At 39.7% G+C, this 27,384-nt stretch overlaps 1 protein-coding gene across 1 annotated transcript in view; it reads left to right on the top strand.

Annotated features, from left to right (window-relative positions):
* The window catches only part of CCNY (cyclin Y), a 233,538-nt gene that overhangs the window by 173,133 nt on the left and 33,021 nt on the right, over window positions 1–27,384 (top strand). Inside the window, exons 4-7 of the mRNA XM_046011726.1 lie at window positions 11,397–11,497; window positions 17,941–17,976; window positions 19,115–19,172; window positions 19,259–19,378. Of these exons, the coding sequence (XP_045867682.1) occupies window positions 11,397–11,497; window positions 17,941–17,976; window positions 19,115–19,172; window positions 19,259–19,378 (315 nt within the window). The remainder of the gene's footprint in view (window positions 1–11,396; window positions 11,498–17,940; window positions 17,977–19,114; window positions 19,173–19,258; window positions 19,379–27,384) is intronic.

Raw genomic sequence — 27,384 nt, 5'->3', positions numbered from 1 at the left:
TGTTAGCATAAATACAATATGCTTGGACAATGTGAAGGAAGCTTCACTAAGATTTTAATCTCAGTAAGATTTGGAAGATGAAAAGATCCAACCTATATTTTGAAATAATTTCAAATTTATAGGAAAGTTGTAGTAATGCAAGCGTATAGGATTTTTGCAGCTCACTAAGGGAACCTTAGTTAACTTTGGTTCTCACACACTCACTCTGCTTGACACAGGTTATTGAAAAAGGGGGCACACTTTGTTATTTTATCTCTTTTTTTTTTTTTAAGAGTATCAAGAAATGATAATGGTGTACACACTGATAATGTTGATACAGATGAGAAGCTGGTATAAGGTGTTAAGTCCTCGAGTGTCCTGGTTATGTCTATGAAACACTTGTTTCTTTCCTATTTCCTCTTCACCCACCCTTCCCTTTCTTCATTTGGTCACTCATTACGTGGCACAAATAAAGGGTGGCTGGTAAAATGTGATGGGGTCTGCAAATACGGGATAACTAACAGGTGAAACTGCTTCTCTGGTGCCTTCACAGGTCATTTGAGAACTACATTGTCCTTGTTAAGACACACAAGTGAAGGAGTCACTGAACCAGTGTTAGGATTTGTCCTAGGAAATTCAGGGCAATAATGTCGTTTAGGAGTTGCTCTGTTTGAAACCCTGGTCTTTTGTATGTGCTGTTAAGATCTCATCTGTGAATAAGCCAGCACAAATTCTTGACCATGGCTGCCTGTTTTTCACATTGTTTAGACACTCCTGTAGAGGTGGAAGGAGCTGCTCTTACATGATTTCAGTCTGACTTCCCAGTTCCTTTGTTGTCATTTACTAAGGGTAGATGGGACATAGCTGTTCCCTTACGTGAGCTGGACAGGCATCCTCTTTACTACTGCCATTTTATTTTTCACGTTTTGCTCTTAACCTCAGTTTCAATTTCACCTCGCTTAGGGATTTCTGGAGTAGAGAAAACAAAGAAAAAACAGAAGGCTGAGAGAGAGTATGGAGTTGGCCAGAAAAGCCCTTTAAGAAGCAGACTCTCTTGCCCCTTACCCTTTAAGCAGAGGCTCCCACCCCAGCATCTCTGCATTACAGTCTGTTCTTTTACTTTATATAAACATTGTTATACATATGTATGTTACATAAAGTTATATGTGTTAGATGTGTAGTCATATAAACATGGAAATTTTTACACATGTATATATTTAACTTTTTCTGGAAAAATTTCAAACTTAAAGAAGTTGTAATAATAATAGTACAACAAATTCCTATATACCCTTTACCTAATTTACCACTTTTAAGCCAGTGTTTTTTCACTTTCTGCCCATCCTCTGATCATTAGCGTATGTATTTTCTTCTGAATTGTTAGGGAGTACATCATTCCCTTCACATCCTACTACTCTACTGTGTATTTCCTAAGAACAAGGCTATTCTCTGTATAACTGCAATATTGTTATCAAAATCAAGAATTAAACATTGGTAAAATTCTTTTTAATTAACTGTCCTTAATCCAGCTGTGTTAAGTGGCCTCATAATGTCCTGTGTAGCATGTTTTTCTCTGGTACTGCTTTCAATCCGGGATCACGCATGGCATTTAGTGGGTACGCCCTCTCAGTGTCCTTTAAATCTGGAGAGATCCTCAGCCTTTCTTTGTCTTCCATGACACTGACATTGTTGAAGAATACAGGGCCAGGTGTTTTTTGTTTGGTTGTTTTTTAAAAGATTTATTTATTGATTTATTTTGGGAGGGGGTAGAGGGAGAGAATCTTCCAGCAGACTCTCCGCTCAGCATGGAGCCCAAAACAGGGCTCAGTCTTACGACCCTACCCATGAGATCATGACCTGAACTGAAACCAGGAGTCAGATGCTTAACTGATTAGGCCACCTAGGTACCCCAGGTTTTTTTTTTTTTTTTTAAACAAAATGCTTCTCATTTTGGATTTGAGTGAAGGATTTAGGAAAGCAATTTGCAGCCAGAATTCTTCATTTAATGCTCCCTTGCGCTTCTTAGTGTTTCAAATCTGGAGACACGATATCCTTCTGACTTCATTGGTGATACTGATTTTGATCACCCTGCCAGGTGCTGTCCAGATTCTCTACCCAGTACTTAATGCCTTCCCCCTGCCAACCAATAAGCAGTCTTTGGGCCATGCAGATATCCTGCTGCCTATCTCCAACCCCAGATTTAGCATCTGTTGATCATTCTTGCTTGAACCAGTCTTTATATTTTGGTTGCACAATGCTGATTTTCCAGCTCCATTGCTTCCTTCCCATGTGGCAGTCATCATTCTGCTCTCAGGGGAACCCTTTCTTCCCATCCACCCATTCTACCATCCACCCATCTTTAGTGTAGAGTTCTGGATTTCTGTTTTTTCAGTGATTTATAGCCATTCCTGTCCTTAATTATTTCGATGCTCACATTTCCCTTGATTTGTCCAGTGGCAGTCTTTCCAAACTGGCTCTGTGTTCTTGTGGCATGCCCCAACTTTTTTTTTTTTTTTTTTTTTTTTTTTTGAGCACTCTCTTGCTTTTTGGCACACTAAGATATTTCAGGCTCACCTTGTACCTCCCTGGGTCAGCCCTGAAATCAGCTGTTTCTCCAGGGAGCCCTGATTTTTTTTTTTTTTTTTTTTTCCCCGCTGTGGTGACAAGACCGTTAGAAACCCAGATCTAGACTTCATATGTACTTCTTGCTGCTGGACATCAGTGCTTCTCACTGGCCCATTCAGCAAACAGCAAAGAGACATTTAGAAATCATTCCTGCTGATAATTTAATTTCCAGTTCTAGTCCATTCCATCAGGTGTTTTCTTGCTTTTGGTTTTTAACTTTTTTCCCTCTATGAAAAATATATTTAAAAAAAAACTTCATTGAGATATAATTTACATACCACAAAATTCACCCTTTTAAAGTATACAATTTAGTGGTTTTTAGTATATTCATAAAGTTGTGCAACCATTACCACAATCAATTTTTAGAATGTACTCATTACCCCAAAAAGAAACCTTGTATTCATTAGCAGTCATTCTCTGTTCTTCATCTCCCCCCAGCTCCTGGCATCCACTACTCTGCTTCCTGCCTCTACAGATTTGTCTCCTCTGGAATTTCATATAAATCTCATCATACATTAGGTAGCCTTTTGTGACAGACTTCTTTCTTTCGCATGTTTTCAGGGTGCATCCATATTGACTTAGTTTATGTTAGAATCTGTTCCTTTTTATGGCAAATACTGTTCCATCATGTGGCTAGGCCATATTTTATCTTTCTGTTCATCAGTTGATGGACATTTGAGTTGTTTCCACCTTTTTGCTATTAGGAATAATCCTGCTGTGGACATTCTTGTACAGGTTTTTGTGTGGACATGTATTTTCGTTTCTCTTGGGCATATACCTCAGAGTAGAATTGCTGGGATATATGGTCATTCTATATTTAACATTTTGAGGAATTGCCGAATTGTTTTTCAGAGTAGTTAGTCTTTGACTTTTCATATTGTGGCTGCAAGTCCTATGAATTCAGTTTTAAACTCTGATCAACAATTAGCTGCTTCTTTCTTCAAATCACAACTCTTTTTTTTTTTTTTTTTTTGTCTTTACTTCCTTCTTTTATTTTTTAAACTTTTCCCAAGAGAAGAAATGACGTTCTGGAACCAGAAACATTTTTACCAATATGACTATAACTGCATTCGTTAGGAATTTTGAACAGATGATGCTTCAGAACAGGTTGGTGTGCAAGAAAACTTTATTAGGAGTTAGGTGGCTTGAAGTCTGATTGTTCTGACACAGCGCCACTTCGTGATGCCCGGTTCCTGTATGACTTGGTATAGCGCTTTGATTCTGTCACCCAGAAAGAGGAGTGCTATTGCTTTCCTCCCAGAATTGTCTCGCAGGAGAGTTATGAATGGCAGTGGAGATAGGATATGTATGGGCCCTTACACATTTGCATCCTGCGTACTTGAGCTTCTGCAACAGTTTCCTAATTATGTAGAAGAGTGAGCTCAAATGAAGTGGGAAAGAAACTCGAATTTCTTATATTCTGAGACAAGTCTAACCTTTTTTATTTTTTTAAAGATTTGTATTTATTTGACAAGAGAGCAAGCGAGAAAAGGAACACAGCAGAGCGAGCAGGAGAGGGAGAAGCAGGCTTCCCCTTGAGCAGGGAGCCCAACATGGGGCTAGATCCCAGGACCCTGGGATCATGATCTGAGCCGAAGGCAGATGCTTAACAACTGAGCCACTCAGGTGCCCCAAGTCTAACCTATTTTTGAGTCTTTCTATAAATCAAAAATGTTAAGACCTACATTGGATAAATATCCACCCTACTTTACGCCTAGCATTTTGGGATATGCTCATTTCCCACCCCACCCTACCCCAGAAAATGTAGTGTGGACTGTATATACCATTGCACTTAAAAAATGAATAGAAAAATGTTATTTCAGAAATGAACCTGTTTCTTTTGTAGCTGCAGAAGGAACTCAGGTGGCAAAAAATACACCCTATGCTGGTTGCTGTGCAAAAGCCTCCTGAGGGACTGGGAGGCCCAGGGCAGCACCACATGCCCCTCAGTGCTCTCAGGGAAATCTCTCCACCTCAGGTGGTGTGAGGCCTGAAAGATTATATTTCTGGATTTTGCTCACAGCCAGAAATTTAATGACAAAAGTTACTTCTCATTGTAGAGTTGGTACACTGAGCCATAATAAAACCAAGCTTTGACCTGGGATTGAAGTACAATGTGAATGTAATTTTGTAGCGACAGCATGCATGACCCACTGTTATTAAGCAAGATTTGACCTCAGTGCTGGCATTTGCCCAGTTTTTGTTCTTGAAATCCAATGTTGGTTTATTTTCTGCCTTCATAAATTAATGATTTTGTCTGCTTCTGTTCTTAATTCCATGGATGTTTGCTTTTCCTTTTAGTCTTTTAGTCTTTCAGAACTTGTAGTCTTTCCCTGCTATAAAAAATTGATCCTACTAAAAGCTGTTCAGTTTCCCTTTTTCTTCCCACGAATATTAGTTTGTTAATACCTTGAGATCAAAGATGAGGGGTCTTCCTTTTGTTTGTTCTGTTCTTTTGTCATTGTGTCTCTGAGGCCTGTGGTGGTATTGGAAGGATGCTGGTAGAGCTCTCCTTTCTCGTGGCCCTCCTCTCAGCTCTGAGTGCTTCTGCCCACTTGGATAAGTGGGTTTGTGTGGACTTGGGTGTTGCAAGAATGTCCTTGTGTCCACTCCATATTGGCTGTGTGACTTGGGCCAAAATGCTTTCTTAGTCTAATGAGAGAACTACCACACCCTGCCTTCATGGTCTTGGGAGACTGTCTACACATCATGAGTGTTCAGGTGGTGGCAGTGCCCTTTTCCCACCTGTCCTGTGCTCTTCCCAGATGTATTTTGCACACATCAGACCTTTAGTTAATTGTTAATAAAGGAATACTAGTGCAAATTTCATTTCTCTGTGCTCTGGGAAACTAGCCTTTTCAATGAAGGTCATGGTTTAAAAAAAAAATGAGATAATGTTCATTTTTGGAGATTTGATTTGGTTTCCAAACTTTTACAACTTTTTTCCTCTACTGATATTTCCTCATATTTTCTAATGCTTTATTTTTATTAGATCCTAACAAACCCCAAGAAATAGTAGGTCAGTTTTGTCCGGCCATTGAAAATGGGAAGTTAAAACACAGAGACTAGGGGCGTCTGGGTGGCTCAGTGGGTTAATCCTCTGCCTTCGGCTCAGGTCATGATCTCAGGGTCCTGGGATCGAGTCCCGCATCAGGCTCTCCGCTCAGTGGGGAGCCTGCTTCCCTCTCTCTCTCTCTGCCTGCCTCTCTGTCTACTTATGATCTCTCTCTGTCAAATAAATAAATAAAATCTTTAAAAAAAAAACAACACAGAGACTAAGTGTTATTAAGTGACTTAATAATACTCATTGAGCATGTCCATGTGCTCAGCACCCCACGTGTTACCCTGGGATAGCTCTCACAGCACCACGATGAGGGGTGGGTTAGCTCTGCATATTTTATAGATGAAGGCCTTAAAGCTAGGGGAAGTAAAGCATATGGTGACCTTATAATTTATTGCCCAAACCGGGACTCTATTGAATGTGAAAAGGGATGCTGTTATTGGTTACTCAAGACAACAGGGGCAAACTCAGACTGTCCCCAGGAAGCCAGGACATGTCATCATCCTCCTTAACTACCTTGCCCAAGTTTAGATAACTAATCAGTGACAGAGCTACATCCTGAACTCAAGGTTTCAGACTCCAGCCATACTCTCGCTTCACCTGTACTGGAGTATCTCATCCACATTAGCTCCCAGCAGGACCATAAGAGAGTCAGGACTTTGGCCCCTTTGTTTTGCCAGTCACTGTCCCACAGCAGTTTGTCCTGAGCGTGTCATTATTATTTCTCTGTCCAATGGCAAGAGCCCTTGGCTATTCGCCAAGCTTGTTTGCCTGTTTGCCAGCTTCTTAATACATGGCACTCTCCTTTCTGCTGTTGGTAGGAAGGCATGGACTTTGGAGTCAGGCAGATGTGTTCACAAATGTGAATTCTGGTGTCTTACATTTGACCTTGGAAACATTACTTAATTTCTCTGACCTCCTTTGACTTACCTACAAAATGAGAATCCTGCCTGCCTTACTAGGGGTTTGTGAGCTGTAAATGAACACATGTGAAGTATCCAGAATACTACTGGCTTTTATTTAATGACTATTAAATAAAAATTGTTGTTGTTATTGTCATGTCACCATTTAATTATCTGAGTGTAGTGTATGTGGAAGGAAGAAGTGAATGGTGACCTGGGGACATGAAGAGACAACAAATGTCCCCTCCCTGCAATGGAGAATCTCCGAATCATTTAAGCAGGGAGGGGACATGATCTGATTTGCTTTGTAGAAAGATCATGGTAACATCAGAGGAAGACTGGTTTGGAGAGGAATGAGCCTAGAGACAGGATGGCTTCTATGGTAATGTGGGTGAGAAGTGATGGAGGCCATTCATATATACTAGTTAGTGGCTGGAGGGATGTAGAGGAAAATGCTTTTGAAATGTATTTAAGAGGTAGAATCAATAGTATGTGATGCAAGGAGACCAAAGGAAAGACAAAATATTTAAGAATATTTGTGGATTTCTGGTTTTAAATCATTATAATTGAATGGAAGAAGAGATTCATTTGTCATTTGAGGTGCCTATGAAGAACATTTAGGTGGAGAGCTCAGAAGAGAGGTTGGACCAAAGAAGAGAGATTTGGGACTCAAAGGAGAACAGAAGGAAGTTGAACTAATGAGGCTACAGGAGGACTCTCTGGGGAGAGAGTGTACAGGGAGAGGAAAAGACTATTACCTTCCAGGGAGTTGAGAGAATTGGAGTCCACAAAAAGGGACTAGGTAGCCAGAAAGAGAGAAGGACACTAGGAGAGAGCTCAGGCTGGAAAGCCCTCATTGCAATAGCAGCTTGGGGGGTCTTTGTGAATGGGTGTTGCATGTGGAGTGTGAGCCAACTTCTAGAAAATTTGAAGAGGCAGAGTCATTTACTAGCCCTGGCCTGGAGAATGGTAGGTCTTCCACTGGGGGTGAGGAGGGCAGTGCGTTTAGGTGTTTGGCAGAGAGGAAGAAGCAGTAAAGTGAGCAGATGCTGCCTGATGGCCCCTCAGTTCTCTGCAGTGCATGCTGCCTGCGGGAGCTCAGAGTGAGGCGCTGACAGAGGACCTGGGAAGGTGGGGGGTTGGGATAGTTGGGGTCCAGTGGTGGTCTTATCCTCTACCCCATTTCTCTTTGTCCTGCACTTGGATTTTGTGTGCCTGTGTGCATGTGTGAGTGTGTATTTACATATTTTTGTATCTGACAGACATCTAATTGGAATCACAGAAAGGGATGATCTCATTATTTGGGACACATGATAATTCTTCAATAAAATCTTCTTAAATACATGGTCCAACAATTGTGTGTTAGTGGGTCTGGCTGTAAATAATAGGTTATTTTATACTGTGGGCGTTATGTGAATAGGTGGACTAGATGATCTTTACTCCAGTTCTAAGGTTTTATGCCACGTATTTATTACTTAATTTGTAAAGTATACACTATTACAAAGATAAAAATTTTTATTTTCTTAAAATATTTTGAGTAATAGTTTAGAGCATTTATTTCCTTGCAGTCCGTAATTGGGCTTCTCGCTAACTGGACTGTTCTCTGCTCCCCCTCCACGCAGTTTCTGGTTGATGTTACAGTATCTACTGTAATGTCACTGTAATTTCACCAAGACTGGCCTTCTTGGTACCATATGTCTGAGCCAGCCAACGATACTGTTGTGCCCTTTTTTCCCCAGTAAAACATTGTCTTAGGTATTTTGTTCTGTGTATTTCTAGTATGTTACAGACATTAGCATAAAAAAGCATTCCCATCACTTTTCTGGACATGTTTAATGTTCTTATTTAACAGGGACTGATGTAATGCTTCTCACGCACTGGCCGTGCTCTGAGTGCCTTATAAATACAACCTCATTTCCTCTTCATTATGACCCTGGGAGGTAGGGTCTGTGTCTTCATCTCCGTCTCACAGACAGGGAAGTGGAGGTGCAGAGAGGGAGGCTGAGTGGCGTGCCAGCTCATGGCATGAGTTGTGGCTGAGTCCGATTCACCTGTCTTCTTGACTGCTCTTCCCCGGGCATCGTATGGCTGTGTTACTTATGAGCAAAGACTGAAACCTGATTGGAAGATTTCAGATGTGCCAAACGTACACACGTTCAAGCATATGGACTTTTCAGAATCATGGGACGACTAAATTAATGTTAGATAATACTGAAACCGAGAACCAAATATCTGGGGTACCATGTGCTCATTCAAAATACTGAACACATGAGAACACCCGTTTCGGTGAAGTACATGTGTCTGTTGCTTCGGAGGCATCGCCGGCATTTCCCACTGTCTGTGTTGCCGGACACACATTGGTGTGGCACGTCGGCATGTGCTGGTGCCTGGGCTAGCTCGGCCTTCCTGCTGCTACACAGAACAGTTCAAAACAGAACCCAGGGCAGGAGAGCAACCCCGGAGTCCAGAGCTTTTCTGCTGCAGGATTCTTTGAGCTTTTTAGTGACATGGGTTTATTTGAGCTTTTTTTATTTGAGCTTTTTAGTGACATGGGTTTCAGATCCAGAGAAGTACACATTCTCTGAATCTTCTGGTCCTGACATTCAACAAGTGACTTCACACCCAAATGGTATTTCAGAGTGATGAGGCATCCTGCAACTGAAAATCTCTTTGTAACTCAATACCAAGGCTTTGTCTTCAAGTTAGACATTGTTACAGAGTTTGAAAGCTTAGTTGGTGTTCCCCTGGCAAAGTGTAGACTTCTGCACACCAGCCCTGAGTGCCGGAAGGCTGCCGCGCTCTGTGGGACTCCTGTCCAGTGAACCCTCTGACCCTTAGGGACTGTGTGCACCAGGGGTGTGCCTGCCCACAGGCTCACAGAAGGATTTTCTAGATTGAAGAGGGGTAGATTATGTTCACCTGCGTGTGTCTCTCATCTCCTCTCCTTGACACCCGTGCTCCTGTTTTCTTAGGGTAACCACTTACTCTTCGCAGTTTCCATCACATTTTAATCCTGAGAAATGCGTGTCAGAAGGAATAGTTGAAACCACATGAAATAGAAGTGAATTCTCATTGTACTTTTGCTTCATTGTTGGGGTTATATCTAAAGTTACCCTGTGTCTCTAAAAACTCATTAACATATCAGTTGATTACAGAATTTTTGTGTTAAATGGAATACTTGTTGAGATTTTGTTTTGTAGTAGATTTTGCACCAGTGGGGAAAATTCCCTAAGACCTTTAAAAGCTTGCCGCCTGTATTAATAGCTGTCTTATGTTCTGAGTTTTTGATGTGTTTTATGTGACTTAAAAATGATTGCTATAAGAGGTTAAGAAGAGAAAAAAATATTTTTAGTGCCTTTGGATTATCATGAGAATGTTGTAATTTGATAGATGTGAAAATGCCATCATAAAATTGACATTCAAACTGTAACTTCAACTTTGCAAGTTTTCTTTGTGCCCTTTTCTTACACAGCCACAAAAGGGTGTAAGCTTAAAAAGGAGAGTCCGAGAACTGAATTTCCTTCCTGACTTTGGTTATTTCCTTCTGACCTGCATGCTATTTATAAACCAGTGCTAGGGAGGGCTATAATGTTTCAGTAGTGCAGTGCCCTCTAGCTGTGATCTGAGGAACTGGATACTTGAAGTAATGACTTGCCATTTATTTAGTTTTGAGGGGAGATTCTGTTTATACATTGGTTTTAAATTTCTCAGGCTATTGCATATTTTCATAATTTTATTACAGAGGAAACTTTATTAAAAACGAAGTAAATTTTCATTTGGTCGGTGATTAGCTTTGAGGCTTCCTTTACATTGGTAAAGTTGTGGATCCAGGAATTTGTTGCGGGTGGGCATTTGAGGCAGGTAGTTTTATTAGCACTGAAGGGATTATTTGTATCAGTTGCTGAAAATGCCTCTTACACTGTCAACATAGCACCAGGCAAATGGAAACTTGTTTGGGTGATTCGATTTTTTTTTTTTTTCTGACTTGTTTTTGAATAAGAACTATCTGGAGTAATGTCTACTAATCATGTCACCAACATATTGGCAAAAATCTACTTAGTATTCAATTAGAATGTCATCAGTGTATAATTTAAATTCTTTTTTCTTTACCAGTACCTTTCAGAAGTAGTTCTCAGTGCTGAGGTGCTTCAAAGAGCTCAAAGTTTATACATTTGTGAAAGAACCAGTCATAAGTTGGAACAGACACTACCTGAAGGCCATCCATTGGTTGTATTTTCAGAAGTCTCTGATAATCTTCCTCTTTAAAATATGTTTCGCCCCGAACAAGCAATACTTTTTTCTTTATAACTTCACCTCCTGAAGTCAAGCTGATAAACCAGGAATCTAAATTTATATTGGTTGCCTTTTCCATGACCTCCAAATCAACCACACCCCAGGAATCAGGAATAAAGAAAATGGGTACAGTTGTCTCTTGCCTTGATCTCAATGCATAAAACCAGGATGCTGCCTTCATTAGGCGCTTTCACTAATGTAATGAGCAGTGTACTGATTGTTTCACAGAGGCCCTAGGGCCCGTGATTTTTGTGGATTTTGCAACACACTCTTTGGTGCTTGCTTGTAAGAGAGTACTGTTCTAGTGAAGGAGGTTTGGGACTAGCTAGCAATGGTGGTGGTGACTTTTACATATAGAAGAACAAAGAATTTCACTGTACAAAGAAAGTGTTTTTTGTACTGTTCTTGATGGTGGTATTAATATTTCTTGCTAAGACATTTTCCTTCTGTGGTCTGATATCAAGTTTAAGGGGATGATGTTTCTTGGAAGAATTGTGAGTCCCATTTAATTGTCCTGTCTTGTTGCCATTGTTTTCTAGCATCCTCCAGGACAAATAGCGAGGAAATACAGCTCCTGCTCCACTATTTTCCTAGATGATAGCACAGTCAGTCAACCAAACCTCAAGTATACAATTAAATGGTGGGTATACACATTTTTGCTTGACTGAATGCTTTTTTCTGTTCCTTAACCTGACAGCTAACTGGTTGGTTGTGGGGTCTGGAAGTGGTAAGACTGGGCTGGAGGACAGGCCTTTAACTATTGAGGATATCTGTTTAAAAAGTGATTTTGGTAAATCAGTTAAAAATCAGTTAAAAATCAGTTAAAAATCAGTTAAAATGTGGGGTGCTCAAAATATTTGTGTACATTACCATTTACCTAAAAGACCAGATTTAAAAATTATTTTAAATGTAGAAGAGAACATGTATTTGATTTCTGCCTCCCCATTTTTTATTAAAGCCATCCTGGAATAACTCTACTAACATTTTACCTTTGAAATAAAGCGGGGCTTTTGTGATCCCATTTAAGACTCAGGGCTACAGTAGAAAGCAGGCCTGACAGTGAAAGTGTATTTGCCCGGAGCTGAGAGATCTGAGTCCTGATCTTGGCTCTTTAGCAACAGGGAGGGTTTGGGTAAGACCCTTCTCTTTGAAACCTTGTTTTAAAGTGGGGTTTAAGGGGAAAGGGGAGTCTTTGGATAAAATCCTTTCCCTTTCGGGCTTCAGTTTCCTTATTTTAAAATGGAAGGTAAGAGGGAAGGAACACTTTTTTCTTGTAATGTTCCCCATTAGCATTGTGATAATAATGGCCTTTGACAGAGATCGCAGGAAACCTGATGTGCTGGGGTCTGTGGTCATCATTTCAACTGCAGAAAATCTGGGGTATTTTATTTCTATATGTGTTTAAGAAATTATACATTTAACAACGGGCCAAGTTAGTGTATGATGTAAGTGTTTAAATTTCTAAATAAGAAGTATTCTTTCATTTCAGTGGGCCATGTTTTCAGGCTTAGAAGCCCTGTTCTGAGTGTGGCCATATGTAACAATAAATCACAACCTCGGTCAGGTAGCAGGGACTGGGTCAGTCTTCTGTGGACAGCAGCCACTCAGGTGCTTGGGGGAGGTGGAAGATGGGGCCACTTGGAGGGAGGCTGCTTTCTGTCCTCAAGGGTTGCATGTTTTCTAAGATCTAAATAGAAATGCAACTTCTTCCCTTATTACCTTAGAATTTAAGGTCATGATAAATGGTGAGTGGGCATAAACCCAAACAGTTCATGTTTGTGGTTGGGAAGTAGCTTGCATGTCATAGCCTTTGGGGCACGGCTTACTGCCAGGAAATAGGAAGTGCAGTACCTCTTGGGAGTATTTTCTAGAGTAGATCATTAGTGACTGTGGAGAGGAGTGGAAAGCCCTGAGGATCTATGTACCATGTAGCTGTTGGCGTCCGCACAAGTTCCAGAGAGCCTGGAATGAAAGCTGCTAACCTCTCTAATCCTGGGATCCTCTTTAACGGTAGGGGAGGCCAGGTGGAGCAGAGGGCACCTTCCCTTTCAGGGCCAGCGGGAGCTCTTGGGATTTACAAATGGATCCGATTCAGTTGTTCAGTACTTCCCCCTTGGATAACTGAAAATGACCACTGGTTGTGACATAGACATTTAGGAGGCTGGTGGGAAAACTGGTTAACACTTGGATATTTCAGTGTCACCTAAGTTATAAATGTGCTGCTGTGCAAATCGGTGGTTCCAAGCCTTGGCTATACCTTGGAGTCCTCTGGGAGCTGGGAAGTATGCTGATGTTTGATCTTGCCCTGCAGATCTGGTGTCTGGATTTTTAACACCCTCCCTAGGAGATTCTAGTAGGCAGCCAAGTTTGAGAATTCCTGATGTAAGTGGACAGTTGCTCTCCCATCCCCCACCAAAGTTCACTCGAAACTTTTAAATTATAGGTTAATATGTGAAGGAAGAAGAGCTAAAAGCTGGTCCAGTTAAAGAGTAGACTGTTAAAACAAAACATTTAGTGTAGATCCTGTGACTTTCCTGATCCCGAAGACATGTTCTTCGCACCACCTGAAATCCCTTCCATCAGTAGTTCATTTATTTGTATTTTGGACCTGGGACTAGGGTGGACCCTAACCGAGGTAGTACCATCAGAATCCTTCCCTGTAAATGCCTGCATCCCACTTGTCTGTGTTGTAGTCAAGGAGCGGAAGAGTAGAAGACATGGGTGTTAACAGGCCTGGCTGAGCGTTAGTCAGGTCTTTGATGGTGTCAGGAGTCGGGTCAAAAAGCGGGGTAGGAAGAAGCTAAACCCGAATGCCCTCCTATTCTGGAACTCTGCCTGGAACTTAACCCGACACCTAAACAAAAGGAAACTCCAGTTTTTCTTTTTCTGCTTTCCCTAAATCTAAGCCCTTTTCTCGGTCCCCTTTCCTGGGACATTAAAAATACCAAAACCATTAAAACTCTTGAGCTTCATTATGGACATGGTGAGTATCTTGGGCTGAACTTACTTCCTGAAAACCAAGTATGACCTTGTTTCTTTGAGAAAATCCTCTGACTTCTAAACGTCAGTTTCTAACTTAGTTTTTAAAAAGAAAACCCTTCTGTAAAATGTGGGCTGCCAAAGGAACAAACATATTTACAAATTCTAGTTGAAGAATGCATGGAGGTCAAATGCTGTTTTAACTGAACGAAAAGTTTTAAATGTAACAAGTTTGGGTATTCTGTGCTCATTCTTCTCAGAGGCATAATTTCTTTTTTGAGAACTTGATTTTCCCATCTTTCCCCTAAATGCCAACAGCTGTGTGGTATGAATTTAGCATTTGCTAACCAACCCCCATGCCTCTGCAGCCGACCTCCATCCTCCCTTCCGAAATCCTCTAACAGGCATAGGAATGATGATGAGCGAAAAGGTTCTAGGGCCAGTGGAGCCCCATGCACACTAATGGCCAAATCACCCATGGTCCTTGGCCTCCGAGGGTTGGAGAGCAGCTGCCTGCCCGCATGCCTGCACCTCCGGCTCAGCTCCTCTTTGCTGCTGGAACCTACCACTTCTTGGTCTTTAGAGGTTTCAAGATTGTCATGTGCTTTGCTGATTTAGCTCTAAATCAGAGGATAAGTACAAGGCCAACAGCCACAAATCTGTTTTGTTTTCTTCATCAAGAAAATAGCATTTCTCTATTCCCAACCGTGTGGCAAACACAGTTGAGCAAACCCTTTGGTCCAGATATACCTCTGGTTTGACCCCAGCCCATCTTTGGTGAGATCTCACCATTTTCTGAGGATGTAGCAGAACTGACCAGGCCTCTGAAGCCCAAAGTGTGGGATTGATTTTCAGCTGACTGCCCCATGCTCCCACAATTACTTCTTTCAAGATGACCAACTAAATGGGCCCATAGAGCTGTGCTGTATGTGAATTCTGAGCTTGGTTTTCCTACTTTTGGGGATATCATCTTGAGTGGAAACTGTCCTACATTGTGGCTCTCTTTTTCTTGAAGATCTAAGGCCATGATGATGTCCAGTTTTGCTTTTGGCTTAGGAGATTCAGAAGATAGTGACCTTGGGGCCCTGAAGATTTCACTCAGTTTGCAGAAGCAAAAACACCCCTTGACTTGAAATTATGCTAGGGTAACAACTATAATGATAATGAATTTTGTTTTAGAACTTTGTTTGAAATAACACTTTTATATATTTCGTTTGGTTATAATAACAGCTCTGTAATATAGGCTGAATTGTCCTAATTTTGTAGGTGAGGAAATATAGGCTCTGGGAGGTAAATGAACTCTAATAAATGAAGCAGCCAGGTTTTAAACCCAATTTGTTCTCCCTATCCAGAAATACTTTTCCTGTGTCATGTTCCCTTACAGAGGAGGCAAGAACCATTTTCTTCCTCATTCGAAGTGATTAAACTAGTCACTACACCACATCCAGTCATATGAAACATCAGTTTAAATCTGACATTAGATTAGAAAACAGTTATCATCACAGCATGACTATTAAATGAATTAAACAGCAATTTCTTCTCTTTTCCCAGCGGCAACATGGTAGCACGAAAGGGCCCCAAACCACTATACCAGTCAGAAATCCTGGTGTCCAGTGTCTGAACCTGAATTTTTCTCATTTATGGAATAGAGTTGATAACATCTGCTGTTTTTCATTACAGGGCTGTTAATGTATGCTTGAAAACTGTATAATTTTTATTTTTTAATTCTGAAGCCCTTTCACCCCGGTTATAATTCCTTTGTCAGCTTGGACACTCTTGAAGATGTTAGGAGAAAGAGAACATATTGCCATTTGCTCAAGAGGACTTTCAACACTTAGCTGAAATCCTATGAATGAATATGTCCAGAGAGAGAGAGTGCCTTGGAAGATGAGAGGTTTTTTGTCATTGTCATAGGAAGTCATAGGGAGCCTTTGAGCTGTTTGGAATCCAACGCTGAGTAAGCGGATGTGTTTTGGACTGAGCCCTCCACCTGCGTCCTGTGCCGTGAATGGCGGTTTCTGTGCTCTGAGTACCCAGAGCACAGTCTGATGCAGCCAGTTAGTGAAATTCTTAGAAGCCTAAGCATAAATTCTGTTCTCCTCAGTAAATTTTGAAGTAAAACAAAAATAGTGGAATGATTTAGACAACTTACAGAAGAGGAAATTAAAAAAATATATTGTCCAGGGGCGCCTGGTTGGCTCAGTGGATTAAAGCCTCTGCCTTCGGCTCAGGTCATGGTCTCAGGGTCTTGGGATCGAGCCCCGCATCGGGCTCTCTGCTCAGCGGGGAGCCTGCTTCCTCCTCTCTCTCTCTCTGCCTGCCTCTCTGCCTACTTGTAATCTCTGTCAAATAAATAAATAAAAATCTTAAAATATATATATATATAGTCCAGTTAACACGAATAACCCTGCTAACTTAATAGGTGGTCATAGGAACTCATATTGAAAACAAGTACACTTCTTTACCTCTCCGGTTGGAGAACCGTTTTTCAGAATAGTCAAGATAAGTGTCAGCAAGGATGAGGTTGCAGCAGACACTGATGGGGAAGTAAACCAGCATCCTCTTTCTGCAAAAATTGGTGGCAGTGTATGTGGGAGCCTTACAATTGTTAATGACTTCAGATTGGATAATTTCAATTACAGAATGTTTCCTTACGGAAATAATATGGTCCCAGGTTACACAAGTACTTATCTAGAAAGGTATCAATATGGTGTTAATTATAATTGCAAAATACCAGAAACAAGTATTGAGTAGCAGGGCAGTAATTATTCAGCAACTATACAGTGGACTGTAAGCAGCCATTTAAAATCATGTTTTTAAAGCATATTTTAATGGCAAGAAAATATTAATGAGGAAAAAATAGTATGCAAACCTGTTTATACATATGATTTATAGATAAGAATAGATATCTTTTTTTCCTTTTAAGGATTTTATTTATTTGACAGAGAGCGAGCACAAGTAGGTAGACTGGCAGGGAGAGGGAGAAGCATGCTCTCTGCTGAGGAGGGAACCCCATGTGGGACTTGATCCCAGGATCCTGGGATCATGACCCAAGCTGAAGGCAGACGCTTTACTGACTGAGCCACCCAGGTACCACAAATAAGAATAGATACCTATATATCTCAAGCTAACAGTAGTCATCTTTAGGCAGATGGTTTACTTTTTTTTTTTTTAAAGTATACTTCCTATATTTTCCAGAAGTTCTACAATATGAATATAACACATTTTTTAAATCAGAAAAACATTATTTGGAAAAAAATATTCAGGGGAGGGGAGTATCTTCATTAAATTCACATATTTTAAAATGTAAAATAAAATTTTAAGGTAGTGTTAAGATAAGAATTATAAGGATTTCTGGGTGGCTCAGTTGGTTAAGCGTCTGCCTTTGGCTCAGGTCACAATCCCAGGGTCCTGGGACTGAGTCCCACATCAAGCTCCCTACTCAGCGGGGAGCCTGCTTCTCCCTCTGCCTGCTCTGCCTGTTCTGCCTGCAGCTCTCTCTGTGCTGCTGCTGTCTCTCTGACAAATAAATAAAATCTTTAAAAAAAAAAATCTGGAAAAATCTGGGAAAAAAAATAAGACTTATAGTACTATTTCAGTAATTGAATGAATAAGTTAGGTGGATTGCCAAGAGATTATTGATTTAAAAGAAAAAAAAAAAAAAGAAAAAAAGTATCACCCAGCAAACCACTGTGGGTGATACTCAAATTTTTAGGTAGTTATAAAGAAACTACAATTTTTCTAAATTAGGAGGTACTAAGTTGGAAATTTCCAATGGTGTTTGCTTTTCAGTACCTGATTTTACAAAGTGCCTGTATTTTACAAGTGAAGAAAGCTTAAAATTTCGAGTAGAAAGAGAATTTGTTTCTAAATACCTCTTGAAGTTTTTGTATTCCTGGAAAAGATTTAATAGTTGCAGGGAATGAGAACAAGATTGACTTCCATTGGAGAGTGTGATTTCTTGGTCAGTGTTCTGAATTAAATGGGACTATTCAGTTGAATTGTTTGCCTCTTACTTCAATTTATTTATTTATAGTCAGGAAGATAATATATAACATTTTGAATATGCTTACAAAACATTGAACCCTGCATTTTATTTTACAGTGTAGCTCTCGCAATATATTACCACATCAAAAACAGGTATGTGGATGATTAATTTTGTGCTAAAAACATTACACATTATCTCCTATTCTGTTTCTCCTGTTTTTTTTCCCTCTTATGTTCTAGTTGCTTCAGCCTTTGTATTCTTTACTCATGTTGTCATGGAATTTCTAGAGTTAGTTTAATTTACCCAAACTTCCCAGGTAAGTGTTGAACTGCTAGCAGCTCAGTCAGAGGGAACCAAATGGGTGTTCGTGTTTGAAGCCAGCAGAACACAGCAAACCTTCTTGATAATGCCCAGCTTCTTTTTCACTCTTGAGTTTCTGTATAATTTGCTTCAACAGTCTTCCTTTTATAAACTACTACTTTAAAAATTTACTATGTGCTACTTCAACACGAGAAAAAATGTTTATAGTTTTAAATGAGAAGAAACTTTGGTATAAATTTAGATGTTAACTATTTTAATGTAGTAGAAACTTTCTCTCTGGTAGAAGTCAAATGACAAAACAGAGGAAGGAGGAGCCAGTGCGGTGAGGTGCGGTGGTCTCTGTGGCGCCCAGGTCAGGGCACTGTGCGTCCAGTGCAAGTTACCACTTTTGATGGCATTTACTGGCCTTGTAACAACCAGCCATTTTTTTAGAGATGTATGGATTCCTGAGTTAAGCTTTTCTACACATTACCTCTTGTTTTTCAGTATAAAATCATGAAACTCTTAATGAAGGTTTTAGTTGCATGTAGTGAAAATTTCAAATTAATTTCCCGGGCACACTGAATGTTCATTTTTACCCTTGAACTTCTTTCCCTTCAGCTATCATATAGTGATCGTTTAAGCATATCCATTAGCTTTTGCCGAGAAGCAAGATGTTTAAAGAAGTTTGTCACTTGCTTAGATTTGGTTCATTTAAAAACTCAGAAAATGAAAATCTAGATTTTTTTTTTTTTTGCTTAGGTTAATTCAGCTAAATGTGGTTTATAACCTTCATTTCATAGACTTTAAACAAAAATGGTTAAATATTGTACACAAAAAAAATTATTCGTGGATAACCAGTAGCATCTCTGACATCTAACATTGACTTTAGTTTTTTGAAATAATGTTAAATCAATATGTATGTTTATTTTATTTTGAGTGACATTCTTGCAGAAAGTAAACTCCATTTTCTCTTATTTTCCCCACCAGGGACCCAGATGGAAGGATGCTCTTGGATATTTTTGATGAAAACCTTCACCCTCTTTCGGTAATCTCTCCCTTCTGATGGTGTTTAATTATTTTTCTTCTGTTTTTATTGGGTGGCCAGTCATCTGAAAACATTTTCTTCCCCAGAAATCCGAAGTGCCACCAGATTATGATAAACACAACCCAGAGCAGAAGCAGATTTACCGGTTTGTTCGGACACTGTTCAGTGCTGCTCAGCTGACAGCCGAATGTGCCATTGTCACCCTGGTGAGTGCCTTCCCAATGACCACAGCCATTCTCTAGATCACTGGATCAGGGAGTCTCACCAGGTACCCTCGGGAAACTACATCTTCGTCTTCAAGGTTGTCTTTTTTTTTTTTTTCCTGGGAGAGTACAGAATGGATCTCCCAAAAGGGGGGTGTGAAGTTTGTTCCACCGTCCCCACCTAAAGTCAGTTGTAAAATCACATTCAAAACCAATGAATGTTGAAACATTAAATGCACATAAGTACAACCTTGGGCTAAAGGGGAGTAAGAAGGACCAAGGCCATTTACTCCCTACTAATGTCCCGGTTTCCAGTTAAACCCTGCAAAGGTTTTAATGACATTAATAAGATGTGATGAACACATACATCCTCTGTGACTCCCGTTATAGGAAGAGGTACTATATGTTGCTGCCTTTTCTTTTGTGATTTTAGTATCAATAATGTGTTTGTAAGATAGAGACAACATGGATGTGTACTTTAAGACTCACAGATATAAAAATCTATAATCTTACCTAGATTCTTAAAACTTTAGGGGTTATTTAGGTCAAATCTCATTTGGGAAATAGATGGACAGTAGAACCCATACTCGCTGACCTTTTACATTGCATGAACTCAGATAAGCATTAGCTGTGCCTGTGAGTGAGCCCTCCCAGAGGGAGAGCAGAAAGCCATTCCCTGTTGCTTCTGAGAAGAGATTGTTGTCCACTAGAAAGTTTACAGGCCACCCAAGGACCCTTTGTATCTCTGCGACACTAAGAGCTTTATGCCCTTCAGCTAATTCAACAGTAAACCTGTTTGTTTATTCATTCATTGGTTTGTCATTCGTGTGTTCAGGCTTTCTCTCACTGAACTTGCCACCTAATGGGTAAAACAGACATTGAGCAAGTAATCATTGGGTATTTGGAATGATAATAGCTCTTCAGTCCTATGTGAGAAGTATATTTATTGCTGGATTTCAAGTTCTTACAAAAACATGCAGCAGGGAAACAGGGTTGAAATTGTTGTAAAGGGAAATTTTTATGATGATAAAGAGATGATAAAGATGATAAAGAGATAAAGAGATGATAAAGAGAAATGATAAGAGATATAGATGATATCTGATAAAGAGATGATAAAGAGAAAGGATAAAGAGATAAGGATAAAGAGATGATGATGATAAAGAGAAAAGGAGGGTAGGAAAACCAGATGAAACCGCAGATGAGATTCGTACTAAACTTTCATGCCATGATGATTTATTTTGAAGCTGCTGCGGATGGAACATGGTGGGGATTTTTTTTTTTTTACCTTTAATTCTTAAGAAAATTATGACCTGACTGTGACCTGATTGTTTAGACTTATTAGCATGAAGGGGTTAGTATCTGTGGAGGACAGGGAGCTGAGATTTTAATCCCTGCCACTTTTCCAGCTTTGGTGGAGATGTTGAGAGAACATCTAAAGTGCATTCCATTTCCAAGGGTGACAGGGAGGATTGGTTAATTCATGTCTTTGGAGTGCTGTGGGAGTGGTGCATTTTTGTCAGTAATTATAACTACTGAAATCTTCACTTGTCCTCTTAGATAAACTGGTGGCTTAGCAGGAGATTAGCTTGTATTGAGGTCTTGGTAGTTCCAGCCTAAAGATGAGCAGCTTTGGGGTCCTGCGTGGTGCGTACAGCACTGCAGACTGACCCGCCGGCTGCTGCTGCTGCTTGTGAGGCCAAGGGTCAGCCCACATGCCTGTGGGCAGAAGGCGGATCTATGCGTGCTCTGAGCTAGACCCTTGTGTGATAATTCTTCCCTTTGCTGTGTCCCTTGGAATGGAAGCAGCATTCAGAGCAGGTTCAGTCTGAGTAGACAGAGAAGCATTAACCTCTGCCTTTCTTCTGGGCATTCTCTTGGCATCTTGGCATGCTGCCCAAGAGGAGGCTAGTGGCGCGGGGAGGACAGCAAGTTAGCTGCGGCCCTGTTGCCCACAAGGAACAAAACTGCAGCCTGCCTATGGTAAGACAGCTTCCAGGACCTTCAAATACTCAGAACCTAGTTACTGCAAAGCAAATATTTCACAGCTTAATTAACTTTATTCTAAAAGAGTCACAGTAACTTTACATCACCAAATGTATTTTTTTAGCCTAGCAGAATATTGGGAAAGCTCTGCCATTGATATTGACACATGAGGAAATTAAAGGGGATAGGTAACTGAAATCGCTCTTTGCTGATTTCTGATAAGTTTTCACTTAGGGGCATTGTGTAATATTTCCACCCGCAGCTGTGGGGAGCTGGGGTTGGGTGGAAGGCCATGGTGCCCAGCTGCCCCTCTGTAGAGCCCATCCTTTCCCTCAGGGGTTATTAGAGCTGGGTTTACACCTAGGGCTATGAACAGACAGCCATTTGAGTCCCATGTGTGATACTTGGATAACAAAATACAGCTCCTTGTCTAAGCCAGGAATTTAGACTGTAAGAATGAGAAACCCACACAAAGAGGCCAAGGCAGGAGATTACTGGAAGGTTCAGAAATCCTGTATATCTGTGTACTCACCCTACAGCAGGTTCCTCTATCCGTCCCCTTTCTGGGGCTGCCTCTTCTTGTCTCTGCTCCTCCCTTTGGGTTTACAGTATTGAATTTCAGGTTGGCTTCTGGCTGGTTGGACGTGGCAGGGAAGTAACTGCCCTAACCTTGACTGTCCATCACTTTTTCACTGAAGGCCAACACTGACTAATTCAGTCTCTTGTATTTAGTTCAGATTTTGGAGAGGGGATGAATTTTGATTGGCTTTATCAGTGACTAACCCAGTTCCTTTGGGTCAGATGTTTACCCTTAGAGCAGTCATGACCCAGAGGTGATAGGACAGAGGGGCCCAGGGCTCTGTCCTGAACCATTGTTTTTCTTACTCTGTTCAAAACCTTCAGTGGTTCCTCATCTTCCTCAAGGAAGACACAGAGAAGGCCCTTATGTAACCTATAGCAGGGTTAGGCCACCTTTCATTTCAACTCAGCTGCCTCTTTCATACCAGTACCTCCCTTGGAACTTTGGCACGTGACACCACTGCCTGGAATCCTCTTTCCCGATAGACATGTGGCGCCACCCTGCCTTCCTTCAAGTCTTTGCTCAAAGGGCACGTCCGTGGGGCCATCATACTTTGAATTGTAATCTCCTTCCTCCCCCACATTCCTTTCTCATCATTTCCTGCTTTGTTTTTCTTCATAGCACTTGTCACCAATTAACATTTTTTTATGTTTTACTCATTTATCTTGTTTATACGTCCCATGATTAAGAGGTTTTTAAAAAATCTTTTTGTCTTTCTTGTTCACTGCACTGTGACCAACATCTGGAACAAAGCTGGGTGCCTAATAAATATTAAATATCAAAGTAAGTGTAGAATAACTGCCTACTGCTGAGGTAACTGAAAGTGGTATTGATTTGCCTTGCACTTTGCCTGAAACATAGGGGGAACATTCAGGAGCTACTTGCGGTAGTCTTCTCCTACACTGGGAGTTTTATAACTTTAAACTCCTATTTCTGCTATTTTGCTTAAGGTATTAAGGTAAGCTTTCTGAAGGGAGAGTGGCGAAGTCATTGGCCTGGGGACATTGCTCAGCTAGGCCCCCGACTGAATGTTGCCTATAAGGTTGGTTCTATCTGGAGGGCCGCAGAGATGGGTGATGGGAGAGAGAGAGGAAGTTAGTTAGTAGCTGATAGAGAGGAGTCGGGCATAAAGAAAGGGGGAGTGGAGAAGAAATGGGGATGGCAACAAATGGGACTAACTGGACAGAAGATGTATTACCTTTTTATTAATTTCTTCTTTTTTGTAGCTTTATTGAGACATAGTTTAACTTACCATAAAATCCTCTTATTTAAAGTAAGCACTTCAGTGGTTTTTTGGTATCTTGTGCAACCATCACCACAGCCTAATTTCAGAATATTTTCATCATCCCATAAAGAAACCCTTTAGCAGCCACTCCCCATCCCCAGACCCCATTCTAGACCCAGATAACCCCACCAATCTGTTTTCTTTCTCGAGGGATTTGCCTATTCTAGACATTTTGTAGAACAGATTGATACAATATATGGTCTTTTGTGACTGGCTTTTCACTTACTGTATGTTTTTAAACATAATCCATTTTATAACATGTAGAGTATTTCATTCTTTTTTATTGCTAAATAATCTTCCATTTTATTCATTCATCAGTTAATGAACATATGAGTTTCTGTTTTTTAGCTATTATGAATAATGCTACTGTGAACATTTGTGTACATTTTTTTTGAGTAGGCATATATTTTCATTTCTCTTGCTATATACCTAAGAGTGGAATTGCTGGGTCATATGGTAAGTCTTTAATTTTTTTAAGGAACAGTCTGTTTTTCTGTGTGTTTGTACCATTTTACATTCCCCTTGGCAGTTCCCTAATAGGAGGGTTCCAGTTTCTCCACATAATATCCTTGCCAACACTTGTTGTTGTCTTTTTTGATGTTAGCCATTCTAGAGGGTATGAAGTGTTATCTCATTGTAGTTTTGATATGCATTTCCCTAATAATTAATACGTTGAGCATCTTTCCATGTGTTTATTAGGTGTTTATCTTCTTTGGAGAAATGTCTATTCAAATTCTTTGCCCATTTTTAAATTGGGTTGTCTTTTCATTATTGAATTATAAGAGTTCTTTATATATTCTGCCTTAAAAGCCCTAGTCAGGTAATGATTCACAAGTATCTGCTCCTATTCTCTGTTGTCATTTCACTTTCTTAATAGTATCATTTACAATATAGGTTTTCATTTACATAAAGCCCAATCTGTATGTATTTTTTCTTTTGTCTCCGTGCTTTTGGTGTTGTATCTAAGAAACCATTAAATAACTCAAGATGATGTGATTTACTCTGATGTCTTCTTTAGGAGTTACGTAATTTTAGGTCTTATATTTAGGTATATACATTTAGGTATAATCCATTTTGAACTCGTTTTTGTGAAGTAGGGGTCCAGATTTATTCTTTTGCATGTGGATATCCAGTTGTTGCAGTGCCATTTGTTGAAGAGACTGTCCTTTCCTCATTGAATTGTTTTATAACTCTTGTTAAAAATCAGTTGACCATAAATGGGCAAGTTTATTTCTGGACTTTCAGTTTTATTTCATTGGTCTGTTTGTATTTCCTTATGTCCACACCACACTGTCTTGATTACCGTAGCTTTGTAGTCAAAGTTAGAAAGTATAACTATCAGGGCACCTGGGTGGCTCAGTAAGTTAAGCATCCAACTCTTGATTTTTGCCTTAGATCTTGAGATTGGGCTCTGTGCTGGGCATGGAGCCTGCTTAAGGTTCTCTCTCTCTGTCTGTCCCTCCCCCCACTCTCCCACTCTCTCTCAAAAAGAAAAAAAGAAAGTATTTCTCTGAATCTTCCAACTGTGTTCTTCTTCAAGATTTTTTAGCTATTCTGTGACCCTTACATTTTCAATTTCAAAACCAGCTAGGATTTTGTCAGGAACTGCATTGAATATGTAGATCAATTTGGGGACTATTTTAGTCTTTTTTTTTTTTTAAAGATTTTATTTATTTATTTGACAGAGATATCACAAGTAGGCAGAGAGGCAGGCAGAGAGAGAGGAGGAAGCAGGCTCCCTGCGGAGCAGAGAGCCCGATGCGGGGCTCGATCCCAGGGCCCTGAGATCATGACCCGAGCCGAAGGCAGCGGCTTAATCCACTGAGCCACCCAGGCACCCCAGGGGACTATTTTAGTCTTAACACTAGTAAGTCTTCTAGTCCGGGAACATGGGATGTCTTTCCTTTTAGATTTTCTTCATTTTTTTTAGCAGTTTTATAGTTTTCAGTGCACAAGTCTAGCACTTCCTTCATAAAATTTATTCCTAGGTATTTTGTTTCATGTAATAGTAAGTGGAATTGTTTTCTTAATTTTCATTTTCAGATTGTTTACTGCTAATGTATAGGAATATAATTTATTTCTGTAGATTCATCTTGTATCCTTCCACATTGCTGAACTCATTTTAGTCCTAATAGTATTTTACTAGATTCCTTGGAATTTTTGGTATGGAAGGTCATGTCATCGGCAAATAGATATAGTTTCACTTCTTCCTTTCTAAGCTGGATGGTTTTTCCTGTTTTTTTTCTGGCATATTTGTCTTAGCTAGACCTCTAGCACAGTGTTGAATAGAAGTGATGAGAGTGCACATCCTTGTTTTGTTCAAAATCTTATAGGAAAAGCTTTCCGTCCTTTTCTGTTGGGTGAGTTAGCTGTGGGTTTTTTATAGATGCCTTCTGTCAAGTTGAGGAAGTTCCCTTGTGTTCCTAATTTGTGAAGTTTTGTTTTGTTTTTCTTAAAAGAGTATTAGATTCTGTCAGATGCTTTTCCTGCATGTATTGAGATTGATCATATGGTTTTTCCTTTACTTTATTGATATGTTAAAACCAACCTTGCATTCCTGGGATAAATTACCCACATGGTTGTGGTATATAATTATTTTTATGTGTTGCTGGATTTGGTTTGCTAATTTTTGTTGAGAATTGTTGCATTTATATTTGTAGGGGATATTGCTCTTTGAGTGTATTGTGATCTCTTTGGTTTTAGAATCAGCATAATGCTGACCTCATGATTAGGAAGCATTCCTTCCCTTGCTGTTTTTCTTTTTCTTTCTTTTTTTTTTAATTTTCATTTTCATTTTTTTATTGTGTTATGTTAGTCATCATACCACACATCTTTAGTTTTTGATGTAGTGTTCCAAGATTCATTGTTTACGTATTACACCCATTGCCCCAGTGCTCCATGCAATATGTGCCCTCCTTAATACACACCACCAGGCCTTTCTGTTTTTCTGAAGAGTTTGAGGATTGGCGTTTGGTAGAATTCGCCACTGAAGCCGTTTTGGTCAGGATTTTTCTTTGTTTGAAGTTTTTATATTATAAATTCAATCTCTTTCCTTATAAGTCTCTTCCAATTCTCTATTTCTTCTTCAGTTAGTTTGTGTCATTTAGGAATTTGTCCACTTCATCTAAGTTATCCAGTTTGTTGGATAATAGTTGTTTATAGAATTCCCTTACAATTTTTATTTCTGTTAAGTCTATTATAATGTCTCCTTCTCTTCCTGCTTTTACTAATTTTAGTCTTTCTTTTTTTTCTTGATTGGTCTGGCTAAAGGTTTATCAATTTTAGTGATCTTTCTGAAGAACCAACATTCAGTTTTATTGATTTTCTGTTTTTCTGTTATCTGTTTCATTTATTTCCACTCTAATCTTTATTAATTCCTTCCTCCTGCTTACTTTAGGTTTAGTTTGCTCTTCTTTTTCTTCTGGCTACTTACAAATATTGTTTAGAAAAATCAATTGTATATTATTTTACTTGGTAGAGAATTAAAATACCCAGGCGGGAATTAAACTAAAGAAATTACGGCTTATGGTGGAAGGTTAGGTTATTGATTTAAGATTTCTCCTTTTTTAATGTGGGGATTTAATAAATATCCCTCTAAGCTTCAGGTATTTTACATAAATTTTCATATATTGCATTTTCATTTTTGATACATTTTCTTGAGTTAGTTTTTAATTTTATATATATAGGAATTGCAGTGATAGTACAGAGTTCCCATATACCTCAAACCTAGTTTATTTCTAACATCTTTAATATTATATAACATCTATAACATTATCTTTTGCCTCTTATATGTGTGTATTTATTACAATTAAAGAACTGATAGTGATTAACTACAGTTCATGCTTTATTCACATTTCCTTAGTTTTACCCATTGTCCCTTCTCTTTCCCAGGATCTCATCCAGGATACCATATTATATTTAGTTGTCATATCTCCTTAGGCTCCTCTTGTCTGTAATTGTTTCTCAGACTTTCTTGTTCTTTTAGGTTTTTATTTTAATTACATTTAGTTAATTTACAGTGTTATATTAGTTCCAGGTGTACAATGTAGTGATTCAGCAATTCCATACATCAGGCTTGTGCTTATAACAAGTGCACACCTTAATCCCTATCACCTATTTAATTCATCCCCCTGCCACCCTCCCCTCTGGTAACCATTAGTT

The sequence above is a fragment of the Meles meles genome, chromosome 7, assembly GCF_922984935.1.
Source record: "Meles meles chromosome 7, mMelMel3.1 paternal haplotype, whole genome shotgun sequence".
NCBI lineage: Eukaryota > Metazoa > Chordata > Mammalia > Carnivora > Mustelidae > Meles > Meles meles.
This window is presented reverse-complemented; position numbering and strand designations above follow the sequence as displayed.